The 27,403-nt window shown below is 45.6% G+C and overlaps 2 protein-coding genes across 7 annotated transcripts; both read left to right on the plus strand.

Moving 5' to 3' along the window:
* asb6 (ankyrin repeat and SOCS box containing 6) lies at window positions 1-22,697 on the plus strand. 6 transcript variants are annotated; one of them, XR_013549183.1, is made up of 8 exons: window positions 1-57; window positions 3,001-3,200; window positions 4,795-4,970; window positions 5,899-6,005; window positions 7,489-7,597; window positions 7,695-7,781; window positions 9,207-10,544; window positions 10,633-10,649. XR_013549183.1 is itself a non-coding variant. In XM_078425856.1 (8 exons), the coding sequence occupies exons 2-8, from the start codon at window positions 3,079-3,081 to the stop codon at window positions 22,578-22,580; spliced, it is 1,260 nt and encodes a 419-aa protein (XP_078281982.1). In that variant the 5' UTR covers window positions 1-57; window positions 3,001-3,078; the 3' UTR covers window positions 22,581-22,697. The 6 variants fall into 6 exon arrangements, 5 of the variants coding, with proteins under 5 accessions (XP_078281982.1, XP_078281981.1, XP_078281978.1 ...); XM_078425856.1 differs by lacking the exon at window positions 10,633-10,649 and adding an exon at window positions 22,573-22,697 and having other exon boundaries at window positions 9,207-9,857; XM_078425855.1 differs by lacking the exon at window positions 10,633-10,649 and adding an exon at window positions 17,670-17,723 and having other exon boundaries at window positions 9,207-9,857.
* Window positions 22,623-27,403, plus strand: ntmt1 (N-terminal Xaa-Pro-Lys N-methyltransferase 1). Its single transcript, XM_078425857.1, has 3 exons — window positions 22,623-22,784; window positions 24,878-25,130; window positions 26,450-27,403. Exons 1-3 carry the CDS (start codon window positions 22,623-22,625, stop codon window positions 26,704-26,706), a joined length of 672 nt encoding a protein of 223 aa, XP_078281983.1. The 3' UTR covers window positions 26,707-27,403.

Genomic DNA, 27,403 nt, shown 5'->3' on the forward strand with positions numbered 1-27,403 from the left:
CGAAGGTGAGTGAGTCAGGACCTGAGCGGGAGCAGCGATGGCGGCGGGTCACGGATGGTATGAGATGGGTCGGGACGGGAGGGAGACAGGGAGGGATGGAGGAAAGGGAGGGATGGAGGAAAGGGAGGGGGGGAAGAAAGGGAGGGGGGGAAGAAAGGGAGGGGGGGAAGAAAGGGAGGGGGGGAAGAAAGGGAGGGGGGGAAGAAAGGGAGGGATGGAGGAAAGGGAGGGGGGGGAAGAAAGGGAGGGGGGAAGAAAGGGAGGGGGGGAAGAAAGGGAGGGATGGAGAGGGGGAGAGAAAGGGAGAGGAGGGGAGAGAAAGGGAGGGGGAAGAAAGGGAGGGGGGGAAGAAAGGGAGGGGGGGAAGAAAGGGAGGGATGGAGAGGGGGAGAGAAAGGGAGAGGAGGGGAGAGAAAGGGAGGGGGAAGAAAGGGAGGGGGGGAAGAAAGGGAGGGGGGGAAGAAAGGGAGGGGGGGAAGAAAGGGAGGGATGGAGGAAAGGGAGGGGGGAAGAAAGGGAGGGATGGAGGAAAGGGAGGGGGGGGAAGAAAGGGAGGGGGGAAGAAAGGGAGGGGGGGAAGAAAGGGAGGGATGGAGAGGGGGAGAGAAAGGGAGAGGAGGGGAGAGAAAGGGAGGGGGAAGAAAGGGAGGGGGGGAAGAAAGGGAGGGGGGGAAGAAAGGGAGGGGGGGAAGAAAGGGAAGGTGGAAGAAAGGATGGGAGGGACAGGGGGAAAGTGAAAAGAGGAGGGGAGAGAAAGGGAGGGGGGGAAAGGATAAGTTTGAGCTGATAAGTGTGAGGTGCTGCATTTTGGTAGGACAAATCAAAATAGGACGTACAGGGTAAATGGTAGGGAATTGAGGAATGTAGTGGAACAGAGGGATCTGGGAATAACTGTGCATTGTTCCCTGAAGATGGAATCTCATGTGGATAGGGTGGTGAAGACGGCGTTTGGTATGCTTGCCTTTATAAATCAGAGCATCGAATATAGAAGTTGGGATGTAATGTTAAAATTGTACAGGGCATTGGTGAGGCCGAATCTGGAATATGGTGTGCAGTTCTGGTCGCCAAATTATAGGAAGGATGTCGACAAAATGGTGAGGGTACAGAGGAGATTTACTAGAATGTTGCCTGGGTTTCAGCACTTAAGCTACAGAGAGAGGTTGAACAGGTTGGGTCTTTATTCTTTGGAGTGTAGAAGGTTGAGGGGGGACTTGATAGAGGTTTTTTTAAATTTTAAGAGGGACGGACAGAGTTGACGTGGGTAGGCTTTTCCCCTTGAGAGTGGGGAAGATTCCAACAAGGGGACATAACTTTAGAATTGAGGGACAAAAGTTTAGGGGTAACATGAGGGGTAATTTCTTTACTCAGAGGGTGGTGGCTGTATGGAATGGGCTTCCGGTGGAAGTGGTGGAGGCAGGCTCGATTTTATTATTTAAGAGTAAATTGGATAGGTATATGGATGAGAGGGGATTGGAGGGTTATGGTCTGAGAGCAGGTAGATGAGACTAGGTCAGAGAGAGTGGTCGGCGTGGACTGGTAGGGCCGAACGGGCCTGTTTCCGTGCTGTAGTTGTTATATGGTTATATGGATGGGAGGAAAGAAAGGATGGGAGGGAGGGGGAGAGAAAGTGAGAGAGGGGGGGAGAAAGGGAGGGGAGGAGAGAAGGAAGGAGGGAGAGAGGGAGGGTGGGTATCAGTGCCCACTGACTGGGTGGGTATCAGTGCCCACTGACTGGGTGGGTATCAGTGCCCACTGACTGGGTGGGTATCAGTGCCCACTGACTGGGTGGGTAGAAATGCCCTGTCGGGCTGGATTCTCCGCATCTACCATACAAATCCAGACGAATCTCTGGAGACGAACACAAGAGGAAGAAAATCGCCAATTAAGCTGAACATTTTAAACAGAGGTTAGAAACCGAATCTAAATCAGTTTCATCCTGCTGTCCCGGGCGGCGGCTGGGATAAATAGCTTCCAAAATTGAGTTGGCTTTTGCAGATATCGTTGGCTAAACCCTCCCAGTCTGAGCTACAATTCCCCACAGTGCCAAATCCCCCTGGATGTGTCTAGTTGAAAACATTCCCATATCTCCCGATATTTAAGTTGGTTAAAACTCCTGCCTGTGCAGGATCAACTTGAAGTTTAAAAAAAAGCAGAAATGTTTATATTTAATAACTATTTTCTCGACTGTGGGATGTGCCAGAGTATTTTACAGCCAAATTAAGTACTTTTGAAATATAATAAATGTTGTAATCCAGGAAGAACAGCTGTGAATGTACACACATCAAGCTCCCCCAGTCTGTAGGTCAATAGGAAAAAATGTCTGGGAGCTACTGCTAACTAGTAAATGCAAATCTGCAACATGAATAATGTTTATCACTGTTTTGCAAGTTATTTCTGGCATGGTATTTCCAGTGGAGGTTCTGTCTAATGCTGAAATCTCCCTGTCCTATAGTTGTATGAAATTGTGAGCAGTGTCAGTCCTCCTTAAAGGGAGACCTCGTCCCTCCTGTGTGCTTCTGAAGCATTGGTTACCAACAGTGGGTAACACCAATATTTTCTGGTAATAATCACCAATAATCCTCTCAATTCACTGGCAGGATAACCAAATCGACAATGGCATCCTCTTCGAAGTCAACATCCCAATATTGAGACCCAATTATATTTAGCTTGCTCAGAGGCCCAGGCTGTGTTGCTTACACGCCCCCAGATTCGCAAAACAGACAGTCTATTGAAAGCTCTGTCATGGCAAGCATTAGCAGAAAGCAAAGAAAACATTCAAAGACATTTTTGAAACCTCCTTAAAAAGTGTAATGCTCCACTGATTTAAGGCCCATGGTCACTCAGAATAGTGAAGGAGCATTTGGGATGATATTGGAAGATGGAACACACACCACCTCCCAAGCATTGTGTCTGAAGTTGGAACACACTGGATGGATCAATGGGGACTGCACTGAATGTGCATTTGAATACTGCTCCTTTAATGTTTCCTTTTTCTCTTAGGTCTGAACTTTCTCTATTGCTGCTGCAACACTGGATGACCTGTACATAGGGCGCTGTTGATGGATAGATTTGGAAACCATGCCTTATTTGCATGGATTTCGACGAATTATCTTTGAGTATCAGCCATTGGTCGATGAGATTCTAAGGATTGTAGGGCTACAGGAACCCAATGGGGAGACGAGTGAGGAAACGCCTCCCAGGTGAGTTGATAGACCCACACTGTCACTTTGTGCAGTTTGTGCTGCGAAGTGCAGAGAGGCTTCCTGTACAGATTCAATAGCTACAGAGTCCTGTCACGGTTGCCTGCATTTTCAATGCTTAGTCCAGGAGCAAACACTTACCAGCAGTCAACATCACTGGAATGTTTACCTATGTTATCATTACTGCTTGTAAGACCTGGCAGAGGTAAAGTGGCAGTAACAGCAGGGTCCATTCAAAAGCTGTAAAATGACTAGGAATGCTCTAATTGCTCTGGCAAGGTAATTAGAACATAGAACAGTACAGCGTTGGAACAGGTCTTCTTGCCCACAATGTCTGCGCCGAACATGATGCCAAGATAAACAAATCTCACTTGCCTGCATGTGATCCATGTCTCTGCATATCCATGCGCCTATATAAAAGCTTAAACGCCACTATCAGCCCTGGCAGCGTGCTCCTGGCACCCACCGCCGTCTCTGTAAAGAAAAAACTTGCTCCACACTTCTCCTTTAAACTTTGTCCCGTCAACTCAAAGCTATGCCCTCTAGTCTGACATTTCTGTGCTAGGAGTTTAAAGATGCAATGTGGACACAGGCCCACCTAGTCCACACTGACCAGCGATCCCCGCACACTAACACTATCCTACACACAAGGAACAATTTACAATTATTACCAAAGCCAATTAACATACAAACTTGTACGTCTTTGGAGTGTGGGAGGAAACCGGAGAAAACCCATGTGGTCATGGGGAGAACGTACAGACTCTGTACAGACAGCACCCGTAGTCAGGATCGAGCCCGGCCTTTGGCGCTATAAGGCAGCAACTCTACCACTGTGCCACTGTCCAGGTCCTGACTGTAATTAAAAATATTACAACTGCAATTGCTGATATCTTTTGTTTAATAAATGCATAAAGGAATACTAAACTAAGAGGATTTACCAACAGCTCAGATTTCTTATGGAATAATATTTAAGACAAATATGTAAAACTGTGTGTCAACATTTCACAGGAGAGATAACTGTTCAGGAAGAACTGACAGGTTATAAGGCAATGTTAAGCATAGTTAGGGTAGAGAGTCAGAACCGTTTACCTGGTGTGGCAATGTCAAAGAGTATAACTTTGGCCATAACTTTAATGTGAGAGGGTCAAGGTTTAAAGAGGAGAGAACATAGAACAGTATGGCACAGGAACAGGCCCTTCAGGTCACAATGTCTGCTGAACATGATGCCAAGACCAGTTCTTATCAGTCTGCACATAATCCATATACCTCATTCCCTGCAGAATGTGCAGGGCAAGATTTGTTACACAGAGTGGTGGGTGGCTGGAACATGCCGCCTGGTGGTGGTGGAGGCAGATACGACAGTGACGTTGAAGAGGCTTTTATATGGGCACATGGAAGTGGAGGGATATGTATCAAATGCAATCAGAGAGGACTATTTGAACTTGACGTCACATTCGGCATGGATATAGTGGGCTGCTGGGCCTGGTCCAGTGTTATACGATGTTCTAGGTCTCAGGTCCAAAATACTTTTTATGGTGGCATGTGACTTACCCTGCCGTTCTCTTTGGTTGATATCTCTGTGGTTGGGTTACAGCGAGGTTCCTGTGACTGGGACTGACGTGGCAGCACTGCAAGACCTGCTGGAGAGAGAGGCACAATCATCATTCTACGGAGAAGCTATCAGCTATGCACTGCTCAAAGTGGTTAAAGCTGGTCTCGTCATTGCAGCCCAGGAACTGTTGATGCATGGAGCTGATCTCAACTTTGAAGGTTAGACCAGATCCTGAGAACAGGATCAAATATATTTATGCTGTTCGTCTCACCCCGTGTAGCAGAGAGTTTCCATTTCTAACCACTTGTCAGGTAACATTTTTCATGAATTAGCATTGAATTTATTAGTGATAATTTTGCATGTATGGCCTCTGGTTCTGATCTCCCCATGTGGAAACAACTCATTTTGTGTCCACCCAGCTAAAATACTGTTTACTGCTGATCACACTCCATGCTAATCACAGAAATGGTAACTTAATCATTTTAAAACATCTAGATTTATGTTTATTTTTGTCACGTGTATCAAGATACAACGAGAAGCTTTGTGTTGCCTGCTATCAGATCAGATAATACCACAGATAGATACAATCACGTCAAACTCAAGTACAATAATGAAGATCCAGAGTGAGGAATACAGTTCCATAGACAATGCAATGGGATAGGGGTGAATCTCATGAGCAGGATGTTCAGAAGCCTAAGAGGGGAAGAAGCTGTTCCTGAGTCTGGTTATTTCTCAGCATCTGCTTTTCTAGTGCAAGAGAACAAGGCTGTTGAGCATTTTCTCACAGTTTAATCAGTGGATAGTTATCTTTGGACATTTGTCATAACGTTCAGGCATGTCCTATGGCCATTGCCCTGCTTAATTTGATCCAGCCTGTTCGGGAGACATTTTGCGAAGTCAGCTTAAAGTGTAATCACAAGCAAACAGTAAGTTATTGTATCTCAGACTCCCCTGGATTCTGACGTTTCTTTATATCCTTTTTCCTTCCTTGAACCAACTTTTCCAGGACTTTGTTAACCTCTTTAAGCCTGTACCTCTTTAAGACTTTAAGCCTGGTGTCCACTCTGGTTGACAGGTATGTTGATGATTGATTCTGCCTGGTAGATCTTTCTTTAATGACGGAACAGTCTGCATTATTTTCAATAGACCCAGTTACGTACTACACGGCCTTGCACGTAGCTGTCCTACACAACCAACCTGACCTGATAGAACAGCTCGTCCGACATGGAGCAGACATCAACAAAAGGGACCGGGTAAGGGAGTGAGCAGGAACAGCCATGGATAAAGGTTTGAAATGCCTGACTGCTGATTGTACCTGTAGATAGTGTTAGAATCTATATTTATGTTCTTTGCAAGATTTCTCTTCCGCTCATTTTGTAATCACATAATCTTTTTCATTGGTGTTAATCTTACTGGGAACTGCTTAATATGATCATTGTCAGTGCTCTATTCCCCAAGATCATGAACTAAAGTTTGTGGGATGGAGGAGGTTAACGAATACTTGTTCCATGATGATAATGACCTTGCTCGGTACATAGTGATGTTGCCTCTTTGACATGAGTCAGAGAGTTCATGTAGACTTCAGTCCATAACTAGGGGAGCAGTAATGAGGGCTTGCTCAGCTTTTGGAGTTGCTGCCTTTTGGATGAGAGGGTAAACTGTCCATTAATATCCTATTAAGTCAATGCCATGCTGCTATTTGAGCAAAGGTGTTTAAACCTCGATTATCACCCATTATCAAGAGTTCCCAGTTTCGGAGCTGATCTTTCACAAAATGGTGACAAATTTTTCCAATGTTATAACCATGTTTATGCTTTAAACCTCATTGACTGCAAAGCGTATTGGTTGCAAGCCACCATATAAATGTGAATTCTAACATTGAAAAAAAAACCCAGAGTGCTGGAGTAATACAAGTACTGGGCTTATATTCACTGGAATTTAGAAGGATGAGAGGGGATCGAATGGAAACATATAAAATTCTTAAGGGATTGGACAGGCTAGATGCAGGACAGGCTAGATGCAGGTTCCCATGGGGGGGGGGGGGGGGGGAGTCCAGCACCTGGGGACACAGTTTAAGAATAAGGGGTAGGCCATTTAGGACTGAGATGAGGAAAAACCTTTTCAGCCAGAGAATTATGAATCAGTGGAATTCTCTGCCACGGAAGGCAGTGGAGGCCAATTCACTGGATGTTTTCAAGAGAGAGCTAGATGTAGCTTTTGGGGCTAACGGCTAGATGTAGCTTTTGGGGCTAACGGAATCAAGGGATATGGGGTAAAAACAGGAACGGGGTACTGATTCTGGATGATCAGCCATGATCATTTTGAATGGCAGTGCTGGCTCAAAGGGCCAAATGGCCTACTCCTGCACCTAATTTCTATGGTTCTATGTAGATAAGAACCTGTAGGTGGTGGCTATTTCCTATGTTTCTAACTCAGGGGGACAAGCAGAAGACGTGGATGGGTGACGTTTTGGGTTGGGATGCTTCTTCAGATCTTCTTTACTCCCAACCTATCCACTGGAGAATGTTCAGTCCTCAGCAGAAGCCTACATTTGTACCCCTTTCCCCTCTTTAAGCCCCAACCCCTGTTGGGTTTTCACCTTTCTCCCTTCCGAGCTCCCCCTCTCCAATGCAGAAAATTCAATCCTCAGCCAAGGCCTTACCATTGAACCCCTACACCCTCATTGCTGTACGTCCTGCTGCTCTGGATTCTAATAATGTCCTTTGGCCAGTGCAGGTTCACTGCAGCAGCCCACTAGACCTGGCAAGTGAGGAGGTGGAACGTTTGCCGTGCCTGCAGCGACTACTTGACCTCGGCGCTGATGTAAATGGAGTTGACAGGATCGGTTGGTCGTCTTTCCTCCATTTGTTTATTTTCTTAGGGATTTTAATTGCACCAACGCCCAAAAGTTATGCGTAATGTGCCTGTCTTCTCTCTGCCAGGAAAATCAGCCTTGTTGCACGCTCTGGCCAGCAGTGATGGAGTGCAAGTGCATAACATTGCCAACATCAAACTACTCCTTGAGAGAGGTATGATAGCAAGCTTTTTTGAGTCAAGAGTGTTTTATTGTCATATGCCCCAGATAGAACAATAAAATTCTTACTTGCAGCAGCACAACAGTATATGTAAACATAGTACACTGTAAACAATATAGTAAAGGAGAAAAAAAGTTCAGTGTGGGTATATATACACATATTCATACACAAATACACATATGTGTGTGTATATTTGTGTGTGTGTATATATATATATATAATATATATACTCACATACATACACATATAAAACAATAAAACAACAAACTTTTATTCTTAACTTTTATTTCTTCTCATTTCTGAGATGCAAACTTACTAGTGAGATAGTGTTGAGGAGACTCTCCCCCTCTACTTCCTGGTGTCCGCAATACAAGATATCATTTGCAATGTTTAGAATGTATAGAACATACAGCATCGGATCAGGCCCTTGAGCCCACAATGTCTATGCCAAACATAATGCCAGGATAAACTAATCTCATCCACCTGCATGTGATCCATATCCTTCCATTTGCTGCATATCCATGTGCCTATCTCAAAGCCTTGTAAATGCCACTAAGAGCTTGCATGTTAAAGGACAAAAAAAAAGAAGTTAGACTTTGAAAATACGCTGTTAGTTCTGTCCATGGTTACATGACAACGCAACCCTGATCTCCACAGATAGGCAGCTTCCAGGGGTCACAAGTGAGGAGTCTTGAGATAATTTCTCTTACCTTTCCCTTTGACCAACAGTTAAGTTCAGGGCACTGATGTCAATAAAAGTATGTTGCCCTGCTTCCGCTCATTTGGGATCATCCAGGTTATATAAGACACTCACTGAATTCCTTATTCTCTGGCATTGGAATCGGGGAAAGAGTTGCTTAAAACCACTCGGAGCAATGTTTCTGAGATGTATTTTCTGCTTGGACATGTCAGACAATGAACTTGAGGAATGCTGCAGTTGGGCCTCAAGAATACAAGTTTGATCCTGGAGTTCCACTCTATTGCTGCTGGTTTTGGAGCATGGCCTCAGTCAAATTAGCCTTTTCTCAGTTGCATGTGATGTGAATCCATTTGGCTGAAATTGTTTAAATTAATTGATTGAAAAATACAGCATGGAAACAGGCCCACCAATCACCCCCTTTGCACTAGTTCTATGTTATCCCACTTTCGCATCCACTCCCTACACACTGGGGACAATTTATAGAGGCCAATTAACCTACAAACCCAGTATCTGCAGCTCCTGATATCACGTTAATGTTTGTGGGAATTAACTGCATAAATTGGAGTAAATGTAGCATTACTTAATTAAACTGCCACTGCACTTCTATTTTCTTATTATTATTTTATTGGCTTTAAAATGGTTTAGGATGTTCTGAGCTACTGAAGGTTAAAATAGTTTTGTTTTGCACCAAACATTAAGATCCCATATTTGCCTCTCAGGTGCTGATGTGAAAGCCGTCATGATGGAAGGTGACAATGTCTTCACATTCATTGTCTTTCTTCTGGGTGAGACAGAAGGCAGAGATCAGCAAGAGGCTGAAACGCTGCGGGATTTCTGCTTGCGTACTACCCAGCTGCTGCTCGCCCACGCCGCTAAACCTGACGCTTGTCAACCCGAGGATTCCCTCATCTACACCTGCGTCAATCAGTTTGAAGTCCATCTCCCTATCATACAGGTTCTCCTGGACTCTGGGGCTTCCAACCATTGCCCTGAGCACGGCCCTTCCTGCTGGTCCGGGTTCACACTTCTCTTTGAGAGACTGCGCACGCTGCTGAATGGACCAGAGTCTGGACTTATGCACAGTGAAGCCTTGCGGCGAGCAGGAGTGACCTTGGAGCTCATGTTGGGCAACGCCTCGCGTCCCTGGCTGCCTCTCGGTTGGGAAATCAAACCTACAGCCTACTCCATCTACACGGACCAAGTGCTGGCATTGTCCAGGCCCCTGAAACTACTGGAGCTTTCTCCAGCCTCGCTGAAGCATCTGTGCAGGGTGGACATCCGTCGACTTCTGAGACCTGTCCCTTTGGATCCGAAGGTGAAAGCCTTGCCTCTGCCAGACCAGTTGAAGTGGTTTTTGTTGATGCAAAATGGTAAGAGTGAGGAAGAAGGCATGCAACAGTAGAGTAAGAGGGCAACATGGTGGTGACTGACAGGGCAACATGGTGGCGACTGAAGAATGGTTCATGTCTGGGGGAGGGTTTTGGATTTCTGCTTTGGGTCTAAAAATGGGTAATTTTTGGAACTTAAATATGTTTTACTACTTGAACAGTATGGAGATACGGGACCACAAGTGGATTTATGGAGAAAGAAAGGTCTCACTGTTAACATTGGTACACATTGTATCTACTGACGGACTATTGACATCCAGGCACAGACGACCAGCACAAAACCATAGCTTGTGCTGGTCAATGTGCTCAGTTTGGACACTTTAATTTTTCTGTAGCAACCAACTGAAATCTTAACTAGTAATGTAAATATTTCAGTGCTTCATCTAAGGTTCCGTTCTGTATATGAGAAATTGTACGTTACAATTGAAATGCTATACTTAACCAAAAGATTCTATGTAGAATAAATTCCCAGAGTGTGCCATTCCATAGTCTACCAGTTCACATGTTTATGAGTGGGGAATGTGTGGGCAGGTGAAGTATCCAGTCCTGAGGATATAAACAAGGCTTGCACAAGGGGTGTGGCCCTGTCTGGGTGCGGCCCTGTCGAGGGAAGTTCCCTGTGAGAAAAGTGCGAGTCTTTGGCTGCGAGTCTTCGGCGAGGAGGCTGAGGTGAGGAGGTTGCACTTGTTTTTGAGCCTGATTTGTTTTTAGACACTAAAGTAATGGCAGATAAGTTGATGCAGTGTGTTTCCTGCAGGATGTGGGAAGGTAGGGACACCGCTGGAGCTTCTGGGGGCTACACCTGCAAGAACTGTGTCCAGGTGCAGCTCCTGAATGGACGTGTGGCAGAGTTGGAAAGGCAGCTGGATGACCTCAGGGCCATCCGGGAATGCGAGAGTTTCCTGGACAGGACCCACTGTGAGGCTGTCACGCCAAGGGTCCAGGTCGAGCGAAGGTGGGAGACCGTTTCAAAGGGGAGTGAACGTGGACTACAGGAGACCCCGGTGGCTGTGCCTATTGCAAACAGGTACACCCTCTTGGGAGCTGTCGGGGCAGAAGACGCTTCCAGTCCGAGCAGCGGACAGGTTGGTGGCTCTAATCCAGGCAAGGAGATTCGGGGAGGGGTTGACCGGGGAGACCGAAGTCAGGAAGAGCCATAGTAGTGGGTGACTCCATTGTCCGAGGTACGGACAGTAGATTCTGTGGCGGCAGGCGGAACTTGAGGATGGTCTGTTGCCTTCCTGGTGCCAGGGTTCAAGACATCACGGACCGGCTTCAGAACATCCCAGCGAGGGAAGGCGATCAACCGGAAGTAGTTGTGAACGTGGGCACGAACGACGTCAAGAGGAAGAGGAAGGAGGTACTGCAACGTGAGTTTAGAGAGTTAGGAAGAAGACTGAGAAGTATGACGTCGAGGGTGGTTATCTCTGGACTGCTACCTGTGCCTCATGCTGGTGAGGGCAGGAACAGAGATCAGGGATATGAATATATGGCTGAGGGGCTGGTGCAGGGAGCAGAGATTTAGATTTCTAGACCACTGGGATCTCTTCTGGGGTAGGGGTGACCTGTACAAATGGGACCCACCTTAACAGCAGGGGGACCAACATTCTGGCAGGCAGTTTTGCTACTGCTACACGTGTGGGTTTAAACTAAGTAGTGGGGGGGAGGGGTTGACAAATTGGGAATATGAAGATGGAGTTAAAGGGGAAGTGAATACAGGAGAAATTGCAAAGGACTCTTGAATAAATGGGAAGGGAAGTTCTAGATGGGATAAGAGAGTAAGGTCAAGGCCAATTGTGACCGGTGTGAGAGGGGAGGTGAATACCGAAGTTAAAGTGTTGTATTTAAATGCGCGAAGTATAAAAAATAAAGTGGATGAGCTTGAGGCTCAGTTAGACATTGGCAAGTATGATGATGTGGGAATTACAGAGACATGGCTACAAGAGGACCAAGGCTGGGAAATGAATATTCAGGGGTACACAACGTATAGAAAAGACAGACAGGTGGGCAGAGGGGGTGGGGTCACTCTGTTGGTAAGGAATGATATTCACTCCTTTGCAAGGGGTGACATAGAATCAGGAGATGTAGAATCAGTATGGATAGAAATGAGGAATTGTACGGGTAAAAGGACCCTACTGGGAGTTATCTACAGGCCCCCAAACAGTAGCCTCGACATAGGATGCAAGTTGAATCAAGAGCTAAAATTGGCATGTCGCAAATGTAACGCTACGGTGGTTATGGGAGATTTCAACATGCATGTAGACTGGGAAAATCAGGTTGGTAATGAACCCCAGGAAAGAGTTTGTGGAGTGCCTCTGAGATGAATTTTTCTAACAGCTTGTACTGGAGCCTACCAGGGAGAAGGCAATTCTGGATTTAGCATTGTGTTAGGAACCTGATCTGATAAGGGAACTCATGGTAAAAGAGCCATTAGGAGGCAGTGATCATAATATGATACGTTTTACTCTACAAATTGAGAGGGAGAAGGGAAAATCGGAACAGCATAAAAATAAAATAAAAGTATAACATAGCAAAGAAGAGTGGGAAGCCAGAGGATTGGGACTTTTTTAAAGCGCAACAGAAGATAACTAAAAAGGCAATACGGGGAGAAAAGATGAGGTACGAGGGTAAGCTAGCCAATAATATAAAGGAGGCTAGTAAAAGCTTTTTTAGGTATGTGAAGAGGAAAAAAATAGTCAAGGCAAATGTGGGTCCCTTGACGACAGAAGCAGTGGAATTTATTATGGGGAACAAGGAAATAGCAGACGAGTTGAACCGGTACTTTGGATCTGTCTTCACTAAGGAAGATACAAACAATCTCCCAGATGCTCTAGTGGCCAGAGATCCTAGGGTGACGGAGGAACTGAAGGAAATTCACATTAGGCAGGAAATGGTGTTGGGTAGACTGATGGGACTGAAGGCTGATAAATCCCCAGGGCCTGATGGTCTACATCCCAGGGTACTTAAGGAGGTGGCTCTAGAAATTGTGGACACATTGGTGATCATTTTCCAACATTCTATAGTTTCAGAATCCGTTCCTGTGGATTGGAGGGTAGCTAATGTTATCCCACTTTTTAAGAAAGGAGGGAGAGAGAAAACGGGAAATTATAGACCAGTTAGTCTGACATCAGTGGTGGGGAAGATGCTGGAGTCAATTATAAAAGACGAAATTGCAGAGCATTTGGATAGCAGTAACAGGATCGTTCCGAGTCAGCATAGATTTACGAAGGGGAAATCATGCTTGACTAATCTGGATTTTTTTGAGGATGTAACTAGGAAAATTTACAAGGGGTGGATGTGGTGTACCTCGACTTTCAGAAAGCCTTCGACAAGGTCCCACATAGGAGATTAGTGGGCAAAATTAGAGCACATGGTATTGGGGGTAGGGTACTGACATGGATAGAAAATTGGTTGGCAGACAGAAAGCAAAGAGTGGGGATAAATGGGTCCCTTTCAGAATGGGAGGCAGTGACTAGTGGGGTACCGCAAGGCTCGGTGCTGGGACCGCAGCTATTTACAATATGCATTAATGACTTGGATGAAGGGATTAAAAGTACCATTAGCAAATTTGTAAATGATACAAAGCTGGGTGGTATTGTGAACTGTGAGGAAGATGCTATGAGGTTGCAGGGTTACTTGGACAGGTTGGGTGAGTGGGCGGATGCATGGCAGATGCAGTTTAATGTGGATAAGTGTGAGGGAAGAATAGGAAGGCAGATTATTATCTGAATGATGTCAAGTTAGGAAAAGGGGACGTACAACGAGATCTGGGTGCCCTAGTGCATCAGTCACTGAAAGGAAGCATGCAGGTACAGCAGGCAGTGAAAAAAGCCAATGGAATGTTGGCCTTCATAACAAGAGGAGTTGAGTATGGAGCAAAGAGGTCCTTCTGCAGTTGTACAGGGCCCTAGTGAGACCGTACCTGGAGTACTGTGTGCAGTTTTGGTCTCCACATTTGAGGAAGGATATTCTTGCTATTGAGGTCGTACAGCGTAGGTTTACTAGGTTAATTCCCGGAATGGCGGAACTGTCATATGTTGAAAGACTGGAGCGACTAGGCTTGTATACACTGGAATTTAGAGGGATGAGAGGGGATCTTATCGAAACATATAAGATTATTAAGGGGTTGGACACGTTAGAGGCAGGAAACGTGTTCCCAATGTTGGGGGAGTCCAGAACCAGGGGCCACAGTTTAAGAATAAGGGGTAGGCCATTTAGAATAGAGATGAGGAAAAACCTTTTCAGTCAGAGAGTTGTAAATCTGTGGAATTCTCTGCCTCAGAAGGCAGTGGAGGCCAATTCTCTGAATGCATTCAAGAGAGAGCTAGATAGAGCTCTTAAGGATAGCGGAGTCAGGGGGTATGGGGAGAAGGCAGGAACGGGGTACTGATTGAGAATGATCAGCCATGATCACATTGAATGGTGGTGCTGGCTCAAAGGGCCGAATGGCCTACTCCTGCGTCTATTGAGAAGATTGAGCTTACACCTGCACAGTTGGACCAAGCTGGTGCTCAGTGTAAGGACCAAGATTCAAATTAGCTTATTGGCATTTACACCGGTATATAACAATAAACTATGAACAGTACCGTGAACAATATTCCTTGTTCACATGTAGCTGATAGAGTAAACAGTATATATACAGTATTGATTAAAAACAACAATGAAATGTGCTATCTGTAGAGGTTTCGAGAGAATCCTCGTTAACATGCTGAATCATCTCAAATGCCTAAGAAAGTGGGGCCAATGAGAATTCCCAGAGGTCCTGCCCTTTAGCTGGGACATTAATCTGAGATCAGGTCAGCCCTTTCATTTTGACTTCACCCATTAGGAGCATGATGTATATCAGAGTGTGTCCTCAAACCTACAGCCAACTACACAACCAGTCAATGTCTTTGGAGTTAACGAGATCTTGCTCTACACAAAATGATGCCTGTGTTTTTTTCCTACATAATTACAGGTTTGCTGTCTGACCTGCTGAGTTACTCCAGCATTTTGTGACTGTCTTCTTATTCTATTGTTTGTGGCACTGTGAGGTCCATAAAGTTTTGCCTTTCAAATGTACTTTTGGTGATGGTGATAAAACTTAAAGACGTCCTGAAAGATAATATAGAAACACTTTTTTTTAAGTAAGCACATTCATGACTATTTTTAGCATCTGCCCGGAGAGGAGTCAGAGTTGTACAGCATGAATGAGCCCTCAAAGTCCTCGCTATCCATTAAGTGCCTGTTTAAAATAATCCTAGATTCATTTCATTTTATTCTCCTCTCATCTCCTCAACTCACCTTCATACTAGATGTAATCAACAGTGGCCAAATAACCTGCCAATCTGCATATCTTTGGGATATGGGAGGAAACGCAGTCAATCACTGGGAGAACGTGCAAACTCCACACAACTCCAGAGGCCAGGATTGAACCTGGGTGGCTGGAGCCATAAGGTCTCAGCTGTTTTAGCTGTGCCACTGTGCTGCCTGGAATTAAGGAATTCTTAAAATTAAATACATTTCTATATTTTGAGTCTGTATTATGTCCATTAACACATGATAATTTAGTTTTGAAGATACAGCATGGAAACAGACCATTCAACCTACCGAGGCCACCCCTTCACACCAGCTCCACGTTATCACACATCCTTATCCACTCCCCACACATTAGGGGCAATTTACACAGTCCAATTAACCCACAAACGCCATGCAGACAGCACCCACGGGCAAACGCCATGCAGACAGCACCCACGGTGAAGATTGAGCATGGGTCTCTGGCGCTGTGAGCCAGCAGCTCTACTAGCTGTGTCATTGTGCCGCTGTAAATGAAGCTAGTGTGGGTAAGGTCAGTCAAAGGATGAAAAGCTAACAGGTGGAAAAACAGTAAAATAAGTGAATTAAGTTTCACATCGTATCGTCAATAAAAAAGGAATATGTAGCCACCAACGAAGTGGGTCCGGTCAACTGGAATAGTTTGACTGTTTCAGCAGCTGCGACCCTAAGATAAGCAAGAAAGCCTGCAGCTGTTCTCCAACGTTGAAGTTTTGGAAATTCCAAGGTGATATTGGGAAAGTTCCCACCCTGTTTGCTTGGCATACTTCCCAGAGGGAGGGATGTTCAGACTATAGAATTTTCACCTTTCAGAGCTGATTCAGGGGCCTGTTTTTTTTTTTAAACCTTTACAGAATAGTTTTATATTAAGTTATCTAATCACTCTAAAGTGGGACAATGGATATTCAACTTGGAGAGTTAGGCCCAGGAAAGGAGAGGCTGAGGAGGAAAGTGGGGTCATGTAAAAGGAGGACAGGGTAAAGGCTTTGAAGAGAAGGGTAATAGATTCGAAAGAAAAAGGAAACAAAAATACTATTGTGACGAGACTCTTCCAAGGTAATTTTCCACTCCACCGGATATAGACAATGGTGGTGGTGTGCTAACTTATTGCAAGACCTCTGAAGATCAGAGGCTTCCATCCACAAGGGACATGATCTTAGAATCCAGGCCAACATTCCAATGCAGCAATGAGGGAAGTGGGATGGGGAGCTTTAACGCCAAAGATGAGATTTAAACTAAAACATTTTTTTTTAAACTAAAAGTTCTCACGGTTGCTATTTCAAAGTCATGAAGGGGAGTTCTCCCCAGTGACTTGGCCGAAACGTACCCTAAAACGTCACATAATGCAATTAATGGTGGCTGCTTGTAGGAATTTGCTGGGTGTAAATTGGCCAATAGAACATGGAAGAGACATTGGCTGTTTTAGCTTTTGGGGTGTATTAAAAATATGAGTTTGTATTTCACTGTTAACGAACAGCCACTTAACTAAACAGGATGCCTTGTAGGAAAATAACTGCAGATGCTGGTACAAATCGACGGTATCACAAAATGCTGGAGTAACTCAGCGGGTCAGGCAGCATCTCAGGAGAGAAGGAATGGGTGACGTTTCGGGTTGAGACCCTTCAGTCTGAAGAAGGGTCTCAACCCGAAACGTCACCCATTCCTTCGCTCCTGAGATGCTGCTTGACCCGCTGAGTTACTCCAGCATTTTGTGATACCTTCAAACAGGATGCCTTGGTACTGGAAAGATGCCATTTCGCTGGAAAGGGTGCAGAGCAGATTTATGAGGATGTTGCCAGAACACAAAGGGGTGAGCTATAGGAAGAGAGGTTGGGCAGGCCAAAGGTTTATTCCTTCGAATCAGAAGGCTGAGGGATGATTTATAGAGGTGTATAAAATCATAAGGGGAATAGATAAAGTGAATATCGTTTTTTTTCGCTGCGGATGGGAATCAAGAACTGGAGCGAAGCAGTCCGAAGAAGGGTAGACACAAAGTGCTGGAGTAACTCGGTTGATCAGGCAGTATCTTTGGAGAAAAAGGATGGGCAACGCTTCAAAAATCAGTTATCCATGTCATCCAGATATGCTTCCTGACCATTACGTTACTCCAGCACTTTGTATTTTACTCAAGATTCCAGCATCTGCAGTTCCTTGCTTCCTCGCGTCTCCAAGATCTGGAGGGTACAGGTTTTAGAGAGAGGAAAGATTTACTAGGAATCTGTGGGGAAATTCTTCACACAGAGAGTGGTGAATGTACAAAACTAGTTGGCAGAGGAGGGAGCCATGGCAGGTACTCGTACAGCATTTAAAACTAATTTGTACAGGTACAAGTACAGGAAGGGTTTCGAGGAATATGGGCCAAACACAGGCAAACAGGTCTCGCCTATGAATCTGAAGAAGGGTTCCAACACGGAACGACACCCATTCCTTTTTTCAATAAAAAGAGCCCGCAGTTACTCCAGCAATTTGTGTCCATTACAGGCAAAGCGGAATAGCTTAGAAGGGGCACCTTGGATGAGCTGGGCCGAAGGGGCGTGCTGAGTGACTCCATGATCCGCAGCCGGCCGCTCTATTGAGGTGATATCATAAGGACGCGTCGCCATAGCAACCGGGGGCGTGTGAGTACGCGGTGACGTCACAGTGGGCGGGGCAGAGCTCTCCTCGTGCAGCCGTTAGTCGGCAGCCTGCGGCCTTCGGGAGCTGCCGGCGCCTCAGCACCACGCCCGCCCGCCCGCGTGGAAGCTTCTGGAAACAACCACGGCGGGTAGGCAGCCTGTCCCCCTTCATCCGCGTCCAGTCCCTGGCCTGGCCTCGCCACACGGGTCGCCCCCTGCTCCCCGTCGCTCGGCTTTTCCGTCCGCAGCGGCCCTCGCCTCACTCACTGTCCCGCGGCTCTCCCGCTCCCCCTCCTTTCCGCTCCCCCTCTTCCCTTCCCTCCTCCTCCTCCACCCCGTTCCTGTACCCCCTCCTTCCCTCCCCCTCCTTCCCTCCCCGTTCCCCCTCCTTCCCTCCCCCCGCTCCCCCTCCTTCCCTCCCCCTCCTCCACCCCGTTCCCGCTCCCCCTCCTTCCCTCCCCGTTCCCCCTCCCCCCGCTCCCCCTCCTTCCCTCCCCCCGCTCCCCCTCCTTCCCTCCCCCTCCTCCACCCCGTTCCCGCTCCCCCTCCTTCCCTCCCCGTTCCCCCTCCCCCCGCTCCCCCTCCTTCCCTCCCCCCCGCTCCCCCTCCTTCCCTCCCCCCCGCTCCCCCTCCTTCCCTCCCCCCCGCTCCCCCTCCTTCCCTCCCCCCCGCTCCCCCTCCTTCCCTCCCCCCCGCTCCCCCTCCTTCCCTCCCCCCCGCTCCCCCTCCTTCCCTCCCCCCCGCTCCCCCTCCTTCCCTCCCCCCCGCTCCCCCTCCTTCCCTCCCCCCCGCTCCCCCTCCTTCCCTCCCCCCCGCTCCCCCTCCCCCCCGCTCCCCCTCCTTCCCTCCCCCCCGCTCCCCCTCCTTCCCTTGTCCCGGTCGGATTGTCCAATGCCGGTGACCAGCCGCCGCCCATGTTGGTGCCCCTACAGCCAGGGCTTCCCTTTCGCTTCCCATGGAGGGTCTTTACTTCTCTAACGCTGTCCTCATGTCGAGCTGCCGAGGCGAGAGCTTTCCCGATATAGCCTTGGAATTCATTGGGAAGCAGGCTCCTCGCCATCTGTCCCGACCCACAGTTGTTGAAACACTCAGATTATTCTGGGAGTTGACGTGTCCGTCCCCCCGTCCCGTCCCCCCCCCCATTCACTGCGGATCCTGTCTGTGCCATCCTCCACTGAACCCTTGCTGCGATCCAGAAAACTGCATCGTTTTCACTCTTGCACTTGCGACTTTTAACTTTCCAATTATTCACAAAATGCTGGAGTAACTCAGCAGGTCAGGCAGCATCTCGGGAGAGAAGGAATGGGTGACGTTTCGGGTCGAGACCCTTCTTCAGACTTTCCAACCTCTGACTAACCTTCCTCTCACGCTCCACAAGGAAATAATTTCATTACTGTCTGTTTGATGGATTCACCGTGACCCGGCAATGCATGGATTTTGCTTTATTGTAATTCCCTCCATGATTTGTGCTCTGAAGTGGCATCAAATATCTGAATGGATATTTTCATTTTGCATGTGTTCTCTACCTCCAGAAATCCCCAGTTTCTTTTTAAAATATTTAATTGCTTTTGCAACAATTGAAAATTCTGCAGACATTTTTTGTTCTTGTGATTTTTAAGAAACTATTTATGATCTCATAATCTGTTAGAACATGACCAATGACCCAATCATACATCCTGATTATCTATCTCACTTTAAACGTCTAGTATTGGAAGGCCTATGACTTGAGATTGTCATAAATCCAATAACATAAAATCCTCAAATTTAAACCCTACTCCATTACTTTTACCAATATTCACCGGTTGCAGTGTCTCCCCCTGCTCCGAGGGTCTTTTTCTGATCATACCACTTGCCTTATCTGTCTTATTTGGGAAAGCTCATAAGTAATAGGAGTGGAATTGGGCCATTCGGCCCATCTAGTCTACTCCACCATTCAATTATGGCTGATCTATATCTCCCTCCTCAATAGTCAATAGTCATTTATTTGTCACATATACATAAATGTGTAGTGAAATGAAAAATTACCCGCAGTTCAACAATAAGACCAATAAGAATAATCAATTAAAATGCAATAACACATACAATCATAACCAACACCAAACAAAAGAAATGAAAGAAACATCCATCACAGTGAGTCTCCTCCAGTCCCCTCCTCACTGTGATGGAAGGCCAGAATGTCTTCTTAGCCCCCTTCTCCCCATAACCCCTGACACCACCAGAAGGGAGGTGGAGGGGGGTGGGGAGTCGGGTGAATTGTCAATTAACAAGCTTTCTGAGCTGAGCTTTGTCAGCTGTTTGAAAGTCACCTTCACAGTAGGGCTGCCACACTGCATTTGTGCATTAAATCTGTAACTGCATTATGCATTCCAACATGGTAGAAATAGGAAACAAAATGGGGATACTCAGCATGTTGGACAGCATCAGTGAAGAAAGAAATAATGTTTTGAGTCCATCGGAAGTGTAAAAATGAGAAAGTGGGTGTGTTTTAAGTTGATGAGGGGGAGAGTTGGAGCAAACCAAGGAATATTTGTGATTGGGTCCAAACTATGGTTGTCCAGGTGACATAATTGCTCTCATTGAGTTTCAAAATGGGAAATGAATGCTTGTTAATTATCGCTGTTCTGCTCATGGAACGTCATTAGTAGGAGATGAATGACAGTAATAGAAAACAAATATATATGTTGGAACTGAGATACAGATCCGAACCAGAGGACATAGGTTTAAGGTGGGGGGAGGGAAGATTTAATAGGAACCTGAGGTGAGGAACCTTGAGGGGCCACTTTTTTACACAAAGGGTGGTAAGGTATATGTAGTGAGCTGCCGGAGGAGGCAGTTGGCAGGTACTATCACATTTATAAAACATTTGGACAGGTGCATGGATAGGATATGTTTAGATGGATATGGGTTAAACACAGGCAGGTAGGACTGGTCTAGATGGGGCATGTAGGTTAGCATGAGCAAGTTGAGCTGAAGGGCCTGTTTCCAGGCTGTATGACTCCAGTACTCTATGAATGTTGCTGATTCCCTCGCTGTAATCTCGCAGTATTCTAATCTACTTTTAAAATCCTGGGAAGCAACCAATTGGGTCCTGGAGATGAGGTGCAGAATTTCTTCATATCTGTTATATTGTTCCAAATAATTTTGATCAATTTGAATTCCCAATACAAGATGTTACGCGTGCTATTTTCCGCTTCAAATACTGACAATTTATCATATCCACCATCTCCTTATTTTCATTAAAGGTATCAGTTTTGAAAATAAGCACATTACTCCTGGCCACACTCTTTATATCTAATGTTAAAATAAGGTATCACAAAATGCTGGAGTAACTCAGCGGGTCAGGCAGCATCTCTGGAGCGAAGGAATGGGTGACGTTTCGGGTCGTGACCCTTCTTCAGACTAATGTTAAAATTATATGATTTTGGAGAATTGTGCAGTTTCTTTTTGTAGTTTTTTTAATCTGCCCGTTTTGCTGTTCTTTGCATGACTCGCATTTGTCAAAATCTGTCCTATCTTTTGAAATGTTATCTATTTTAATTTTAGTTTATTTCATTAGTCATCCAAGGCCCCCAGAGCCAAAGTTATCATGGATTCTACCTCCCCCCTCAACTCCATCCAAGGACCCAAACAGTCTATCCAGGTGAGACAGAGGTTCACCTGCACCTCCTCCAACCTCATCTATTGCATCCGCTGCTCCAGGTGTCAACTTATTTACATCGGCGAAACCAAGCGCAGGCTCGGCGATCGCTTCGCTCAACACCTGCGCTCGGTCCGCGTTGGCCAAACTGGTCTCCCGGTGGCCGAGCACTTCAACTCCCCCTCCCATTCCCAGTCTGACCTTTCTGTCATGGGCCTCCTCCAGTGCCATAGTGAGGCCCACCAGAAATTGGAGGAACAGCACCTCGTATTGCAGCCCAGTGGTATGAACATCGACTTCTCCCACTTTAGATAGTTCCTCGCTTCCCCTTCCCAGATCTCCCTTTATCTTCCTGTCTCCACCTATATCCTTCCTTTGTCCCACCCCCCTGACATCAGTCTGAAGAAGGGTCTCGACCCGAAACGTCACCCATTCCTTCTCTCCAGAGATGCTGCCTGACCTGCTGAGTGACTCCAGCATTTTGTGAATAAATACCTTCGATTTGTACCAGCATCTGCAGTTATTGTCTTATACTATATGGCGGATTTTTAGTATCAATTAGACCAAGTGGACCCGTTGTGCCCAAACTTCTCCTGCATTGGTGCAGCACCCTCTCCTCCCTCCCCCCCCCCCCTCCCTCCCCCCCTTCCCCTCCCCTCTCCCCTTTCTCCCCCCCCCCCCACTCCAGCCCCCTTATCCTCCCTCCCTAGGAGATAGATTTAAACTTTAAAATGTGAATAACTTTAAAAATATAACACTGATTTCAATTAAACTTCTTCCATCAGCACGGTGAGTAAGGTGGGCCTAAAATTGTCGTGCTATCGTGTACCGTTTTAGCTATAGTTCAGGAACAAAGAAACAAGAGTTTTAGTATATAGATTTAACTTTGCTAGTTTTGTTCCTATATCCCTTGATTTAATTCACAAAGTGGCTTATTGTTATACTGGCAGTACTGTGATTATGTTATACTGTTATACTGGCAGTACTGTGATGATTATGTTGCTTATGAGTATATGGAAATCTAAGGTTTCTCCATAAAGTGATCCCGCTCTTTAAATCTGTGTTGCTACAGCTTAAATATAAAAGAATTATTTATCATTTCCCTTTCTCCTCCCCTCGTTCCCATCAACAGGCTTCTAGTTTTACTTCAAATTTCACTTGTTTGAGTTGGAGCTCTGCATTATGACTGCTGAGGTGATTGGTGATGAGGATGGATTCTACTCCAGAGCTAAGAAATACTGGAAGAATATCCCTCCAACGGTGGATGGCATGTTGGGAGGATATGGGCATATCTCCAACATTGACATCAATTCTTCCAAGAGGTTTCTGCAGCGGTTTATTGGGGTGAGTCTCCATGACCATCTGTGCATGAATAGCTTTTGTATGTTCTTAAACATTTGTCCCTACCAAGCACCATATTGTCCCCCTTGTCCACTAAACCCCTCCCCACACACAAACAAAAGCTGCATGAACTTTTGACTTTTATGACTAAACCAGCTTTAGGTCTCATTTTGGCAAATCTTTTGGCTGAGGAAATGTGGGGTGAAATAATGTTAGGACAAATAATGGAAAACAGGTGGTCATAACTGGATGTGTAGGAAGGAACTGCTGAGAGGATCACTGGCGCCTCACTCCCAACACTCCTGGTCCTTTGAATTGAATTAACATTTTGTTCAAGATGGCCGCGCCGTTGTGTTTGGCTGCCTGCCACTGTATGTTTCTTTTTTTTCCTAGTCAGATGTGCAGCACTTTGGTCAACGTGGGTTGTTTTTAAATGTGCTATACAAATAAATTGACTTGACTTGACTTGACTTTACACCACCCGCCTCACCCGCAAAGCATTGAGCATTGTGGGTGACCCCTTCCACCCCTCCAACAGCCTCTTCACCCTCCTGCCTTCAGGGAGAAGGTTTCGCAGCCTGAGGTCAAGCACCACCCGACTAAAGAACAGTTTTTTCCACCAGGCTGTCAGGATGCTGAACTCTCTCCCCTCCCTTCCTCCTCTCTCCCCTGCCCCTATTGGACCTGGACTTTAACACCCCACACACACGCACATCCAGCACCAGACACTTTTTTTTTTTTTTTAATTTTTTTAACGCATTTGAAGTGACTATATTTTATATTTTATGTTGATTGTTGTTTGCTGTGCCTTTTTAATTTTAACTTAGTTTTATGCACTTTGTTCCTCGGGATTGTGGGAAACGGTATTTCGATTTTCTGTGTGTAAACTGGCTGAGGATTGACAATAAAATTGACTTTGACTTGACTTTGACTTGAACTGCAGATTCTGGTTTACATCGAAGATTGACACGAAATGCTTGAGCAACGGCGGGACAGTCTGAAGAAGGGTCTCGACCTGAAACATCACCCATTCCTTCTATCCAGAGATGCTGCCTGTCCTGCTGAGTTACTCCAGCATTTTGTGTCTATCTTCAGTCAGAGCTTTCATTTTGTTCATCCACAAAAAATTGTGGCCACACCGTTTATCATGCTGCTGGTTAGGTTACTTTCCAGTTCCTGATAATTCATGTGCTCAATTACAATGTAATATCTTCCATGAATCAATATATTTTCCCCTAAAATCTTCATTAAAAACAAAAATGTTGAAAGGAAATCTGTCAAGCAGCCTCTGTGGAAAGAGAAACCATTCAGAGTTTGGGGTCAGCGATACTTCCCAAAAACGAGGGCAAGTAGACTGGAGGGTTTACAGTTCAGAACCACAGCTAGGGGGAGTGACATTTAAGGAAAAAAGCCTATATGGAGATAAGTTAAGATAGGTCAGGTAGTTTGGGGCATGAGAACTGACAGTTCACAAGGCATTTTAAAGAGGGAGAGAAGGGGACATAAGCACAATAATGGGGAAACAATGAGAGAGCAATTCACCTAAAGTTGGAACATTCGGTGTTCCTTCCAGATGATTGCAAAGTGCCCAGACTGAAGATAAGATATTGTTCTATTAGTTTACTTTGGTCCTCATCATATCAGTGGGAAAGGCTGCAGGCAGACAGGTTGGAATTGGAGTGGGATTGAAAATTAAAGTGGCTCGCCATGGTAGGCTCAGGATCGGATCTGCAAAATGATCACCCAATATGCTTCTTCAATGTAGACCCCTAGGAGACCAAGTTGTGAAGTTTGAAGTAACTTTTATTCTTTAATTTTTTTTAAAGAAAGATTATTCATTTGGTAAAACTGCTATGTATACATTTTTTGTCCTAAATTGTGACAGTAACTAATTTTTATGAAACAAAATAATTGAAGGAGGTTCTGGAGATATACTGTTTGATCTGCTGCATGCTACCAGCATTTTCTGTTTTTCTACCGTGGTTAGAGCTTGTTACAACTCCAGTATAGGCAGAGAGCCATACGTTTCAGGCTACAGGAATATATAGCATCCTACGCCACTGCTGCTGGTTCAAGCTGTTTTCTGTTCTCAACAGGAAGGATCTGGGAAAGCAGGGACTAGCTGTGCACTGGACTGTGGTGCTGGGATCGGCAGAATCACCAAACGATTGCTACTGCCTTTGTTTAAAGTCGTTGACATGGTGGATGTGACAGAAGATTTCCTGGCCAAGGCCAAGACCCACCTGGGGGAGGAGGGCAAGCGCGTAGGCAACTATTTCTGCCGTGGTTTGCAAGACTTCATCCCCCAACCCCAGCGTTACGATGTCATCTGGATCCAATGGGTGATCGGTATGTCATTGTCCAAAACTGATAGGGATGGGATTGGAGGAGAGATGGAAATTGAACCAGGGCTGCAGCCTCTATTTTAAACAGAGAATTGGTTTTGAGAATACTGAAGGTAGAAGCAGATGTAGCTGTTGGGTCTTCTGAACCTTCTCCATCATTCAGTGTAATCATCCACTTTAGCATCCTATTTCCATCTTTGGTCCATACCCGTTGATCTCCTTAGCCTTAAGAAAAATACCTCCTTCCTCCTTGAATAATGTCTTGACCTATACTGATGCCTTTGGTAGAGAAGTCCACAAGTTCACCGTCCTCTGACTGAAAAAAATCTAGGTTATAAATAGCACATCACCTATCCTGAGGTTAAAACCGCTCATTCTGGACACTCCAGCCAACACAAAATCATCTTTATGTCTTGAAAATCAAAATAACTACAGATGCTCAAAATATGCAATTTGAAAAGCAGAAAATGCCGGAATTGTTCTTTATCTTTGTATCGATGCTGGCCAAGGTGACACTCTGCGAGTCTCATTTCAGTGACGAGTGATCTGACTGGTCACCCTAGGTCACCCAACACTGACTCACGCAACCTCAACACCATCCCTCGCAGCCTCAAGGTGCCAGGCTGTGGGTACTTTATTGCTTGAAGCATATCAACTGAGGTTTGTTCCTGGTGCCCAGATTCCCAGCATGGCAGTGTGCAGCATCGGGAAGTGTAGCAGTTCACAACAGGCTCTTAGCACAGCAGCATCCATGGATGATCTTTGTAACTACAACGGGGTGCTAATAAAAGTCATAGCTCTGCAGGGTGGAGCTGCGATGATATGTGTATGTTGTCCTTAGGCATGTCTGTGTCCTGGTGAAAATGTAGAAATGATTTACTTGAATGGTACCAGGAAGGAAACGTTTTAATTTGTATGGAGAAACTGGTTTTCCTTAGAGTAGAACGGACAAGGGGAGATGTAAGAAATAATTAAAATCACAATGATTTTTGAAAAAAATGAGGATTCAAGTCGCAGAAGTGTCCAATCAGAGGATACAAATTTGTTTTCATTGTCAAAAGTACTCTTCTGATTTTACATAGCAAGCTGTTGTGATTCTGGAACACTGTCTGAAGGAAACAAATGTAATAACTTTGAAAATAGAATTTAATAAATATTTGCTGCTATGTAAAAATTGCAAGCCAGTGGAAAAGAGCAGAAAGAAGTGGGACTAATGTGTCTGCTATCATTATGATTGTGTGAATATAGGCCAGAGTGTGAACCATTTTAATGCAGTTGTGACAACCTTTTCTGTAACTTCTAGTCTCTTTGGGCTTGTTGCAGGACACCTGACTGACGATCACCTCGCCCAGTTCCTCAAGAGGTGTCAGAAAGGTCTTCGGCCAAATGGAATAATCTGCGTGAAGGACAACGTGAGCCAGGAGGGGGTGATTGAGGACGAGGTGGACAGTAGCGTCTGCCGGGAGTTGAGCACCCTGCACACCATTGTGCAGCTTGCAGGACTCCATGTGTTGGCAGAGGAAAAGCAGGATGACTTCCCAGATGAAATTTACCAGGTGTACAGTCTGGCTCTGAGGTGAAGCAAGCCTTTTCCATGGGTAGGGGGATGGGTGGTGAATGGGTACAGTGTCTAAGGGGAGGGGAAAATAACAAGAGTGGCACACAGCTCTAAGACTTTGCATTTAATTGAAATAAAACACAGCAAGGAGATGGCAAACTGAATTTGACTTTATTCCTGAAAGGCAGCTCCCACCATTGAGCAAGAGAATAAATCTGATGATCAATAAACTCAGAACAAGCACTTACCTGCCGGATGCTGAGTCATGGCTTCAGAGGATTAATGGCCATGGCTGGAATCTAGTTAGCTGCAACTAATAACACACAATGTTTCTTCAAGTTTCCAGCGAAGAGGAGGAAGAATAAAATGTTTTACATTTCTGAATTCAGTTTGGCACCAAGAATGAACGGGAAATCTTGACTGCTTTTTTTGAGAGTAAAACAGTCTACTCCAGGACTAGAGCCTGTAATCAGGCTTCTGCATTTACCTGTAAAACAGTTGCTGAACTCAAAAGTTTAATTATTTCTCTCTCACTCTTGCTTCCTCTCTCCTTTGCCCTCTAACCAACACTCGTTTACCCCAACCCACCCTCTGCATTTGACCGTGCTGTGTTTCATGTTAGGAAAGGCATACAAACCTCATTCTATGATGCAAGAGATTTCTTTCCATTTTCAAACAATGCAATTCATCAGAAACCATAATTTATTAAATAAATTATT

The sequence above is a fragment of the Rhinoraja longicauda genome, chromosome 31 (genome assembly GCF_053455715.1).
Source record: "Rhinoraja longicauda isolate Sanriku21f chromosome 31, sRhiLon1.1, whole genome shotgun sequence".
Taxonomy (NCBI): Eukaryota; Metazoa; Chordata; class Chondrichthyes; order Rajiformes; family Arhynchobatidae; genus Rhinoraja; species Rhinoraja longicauda.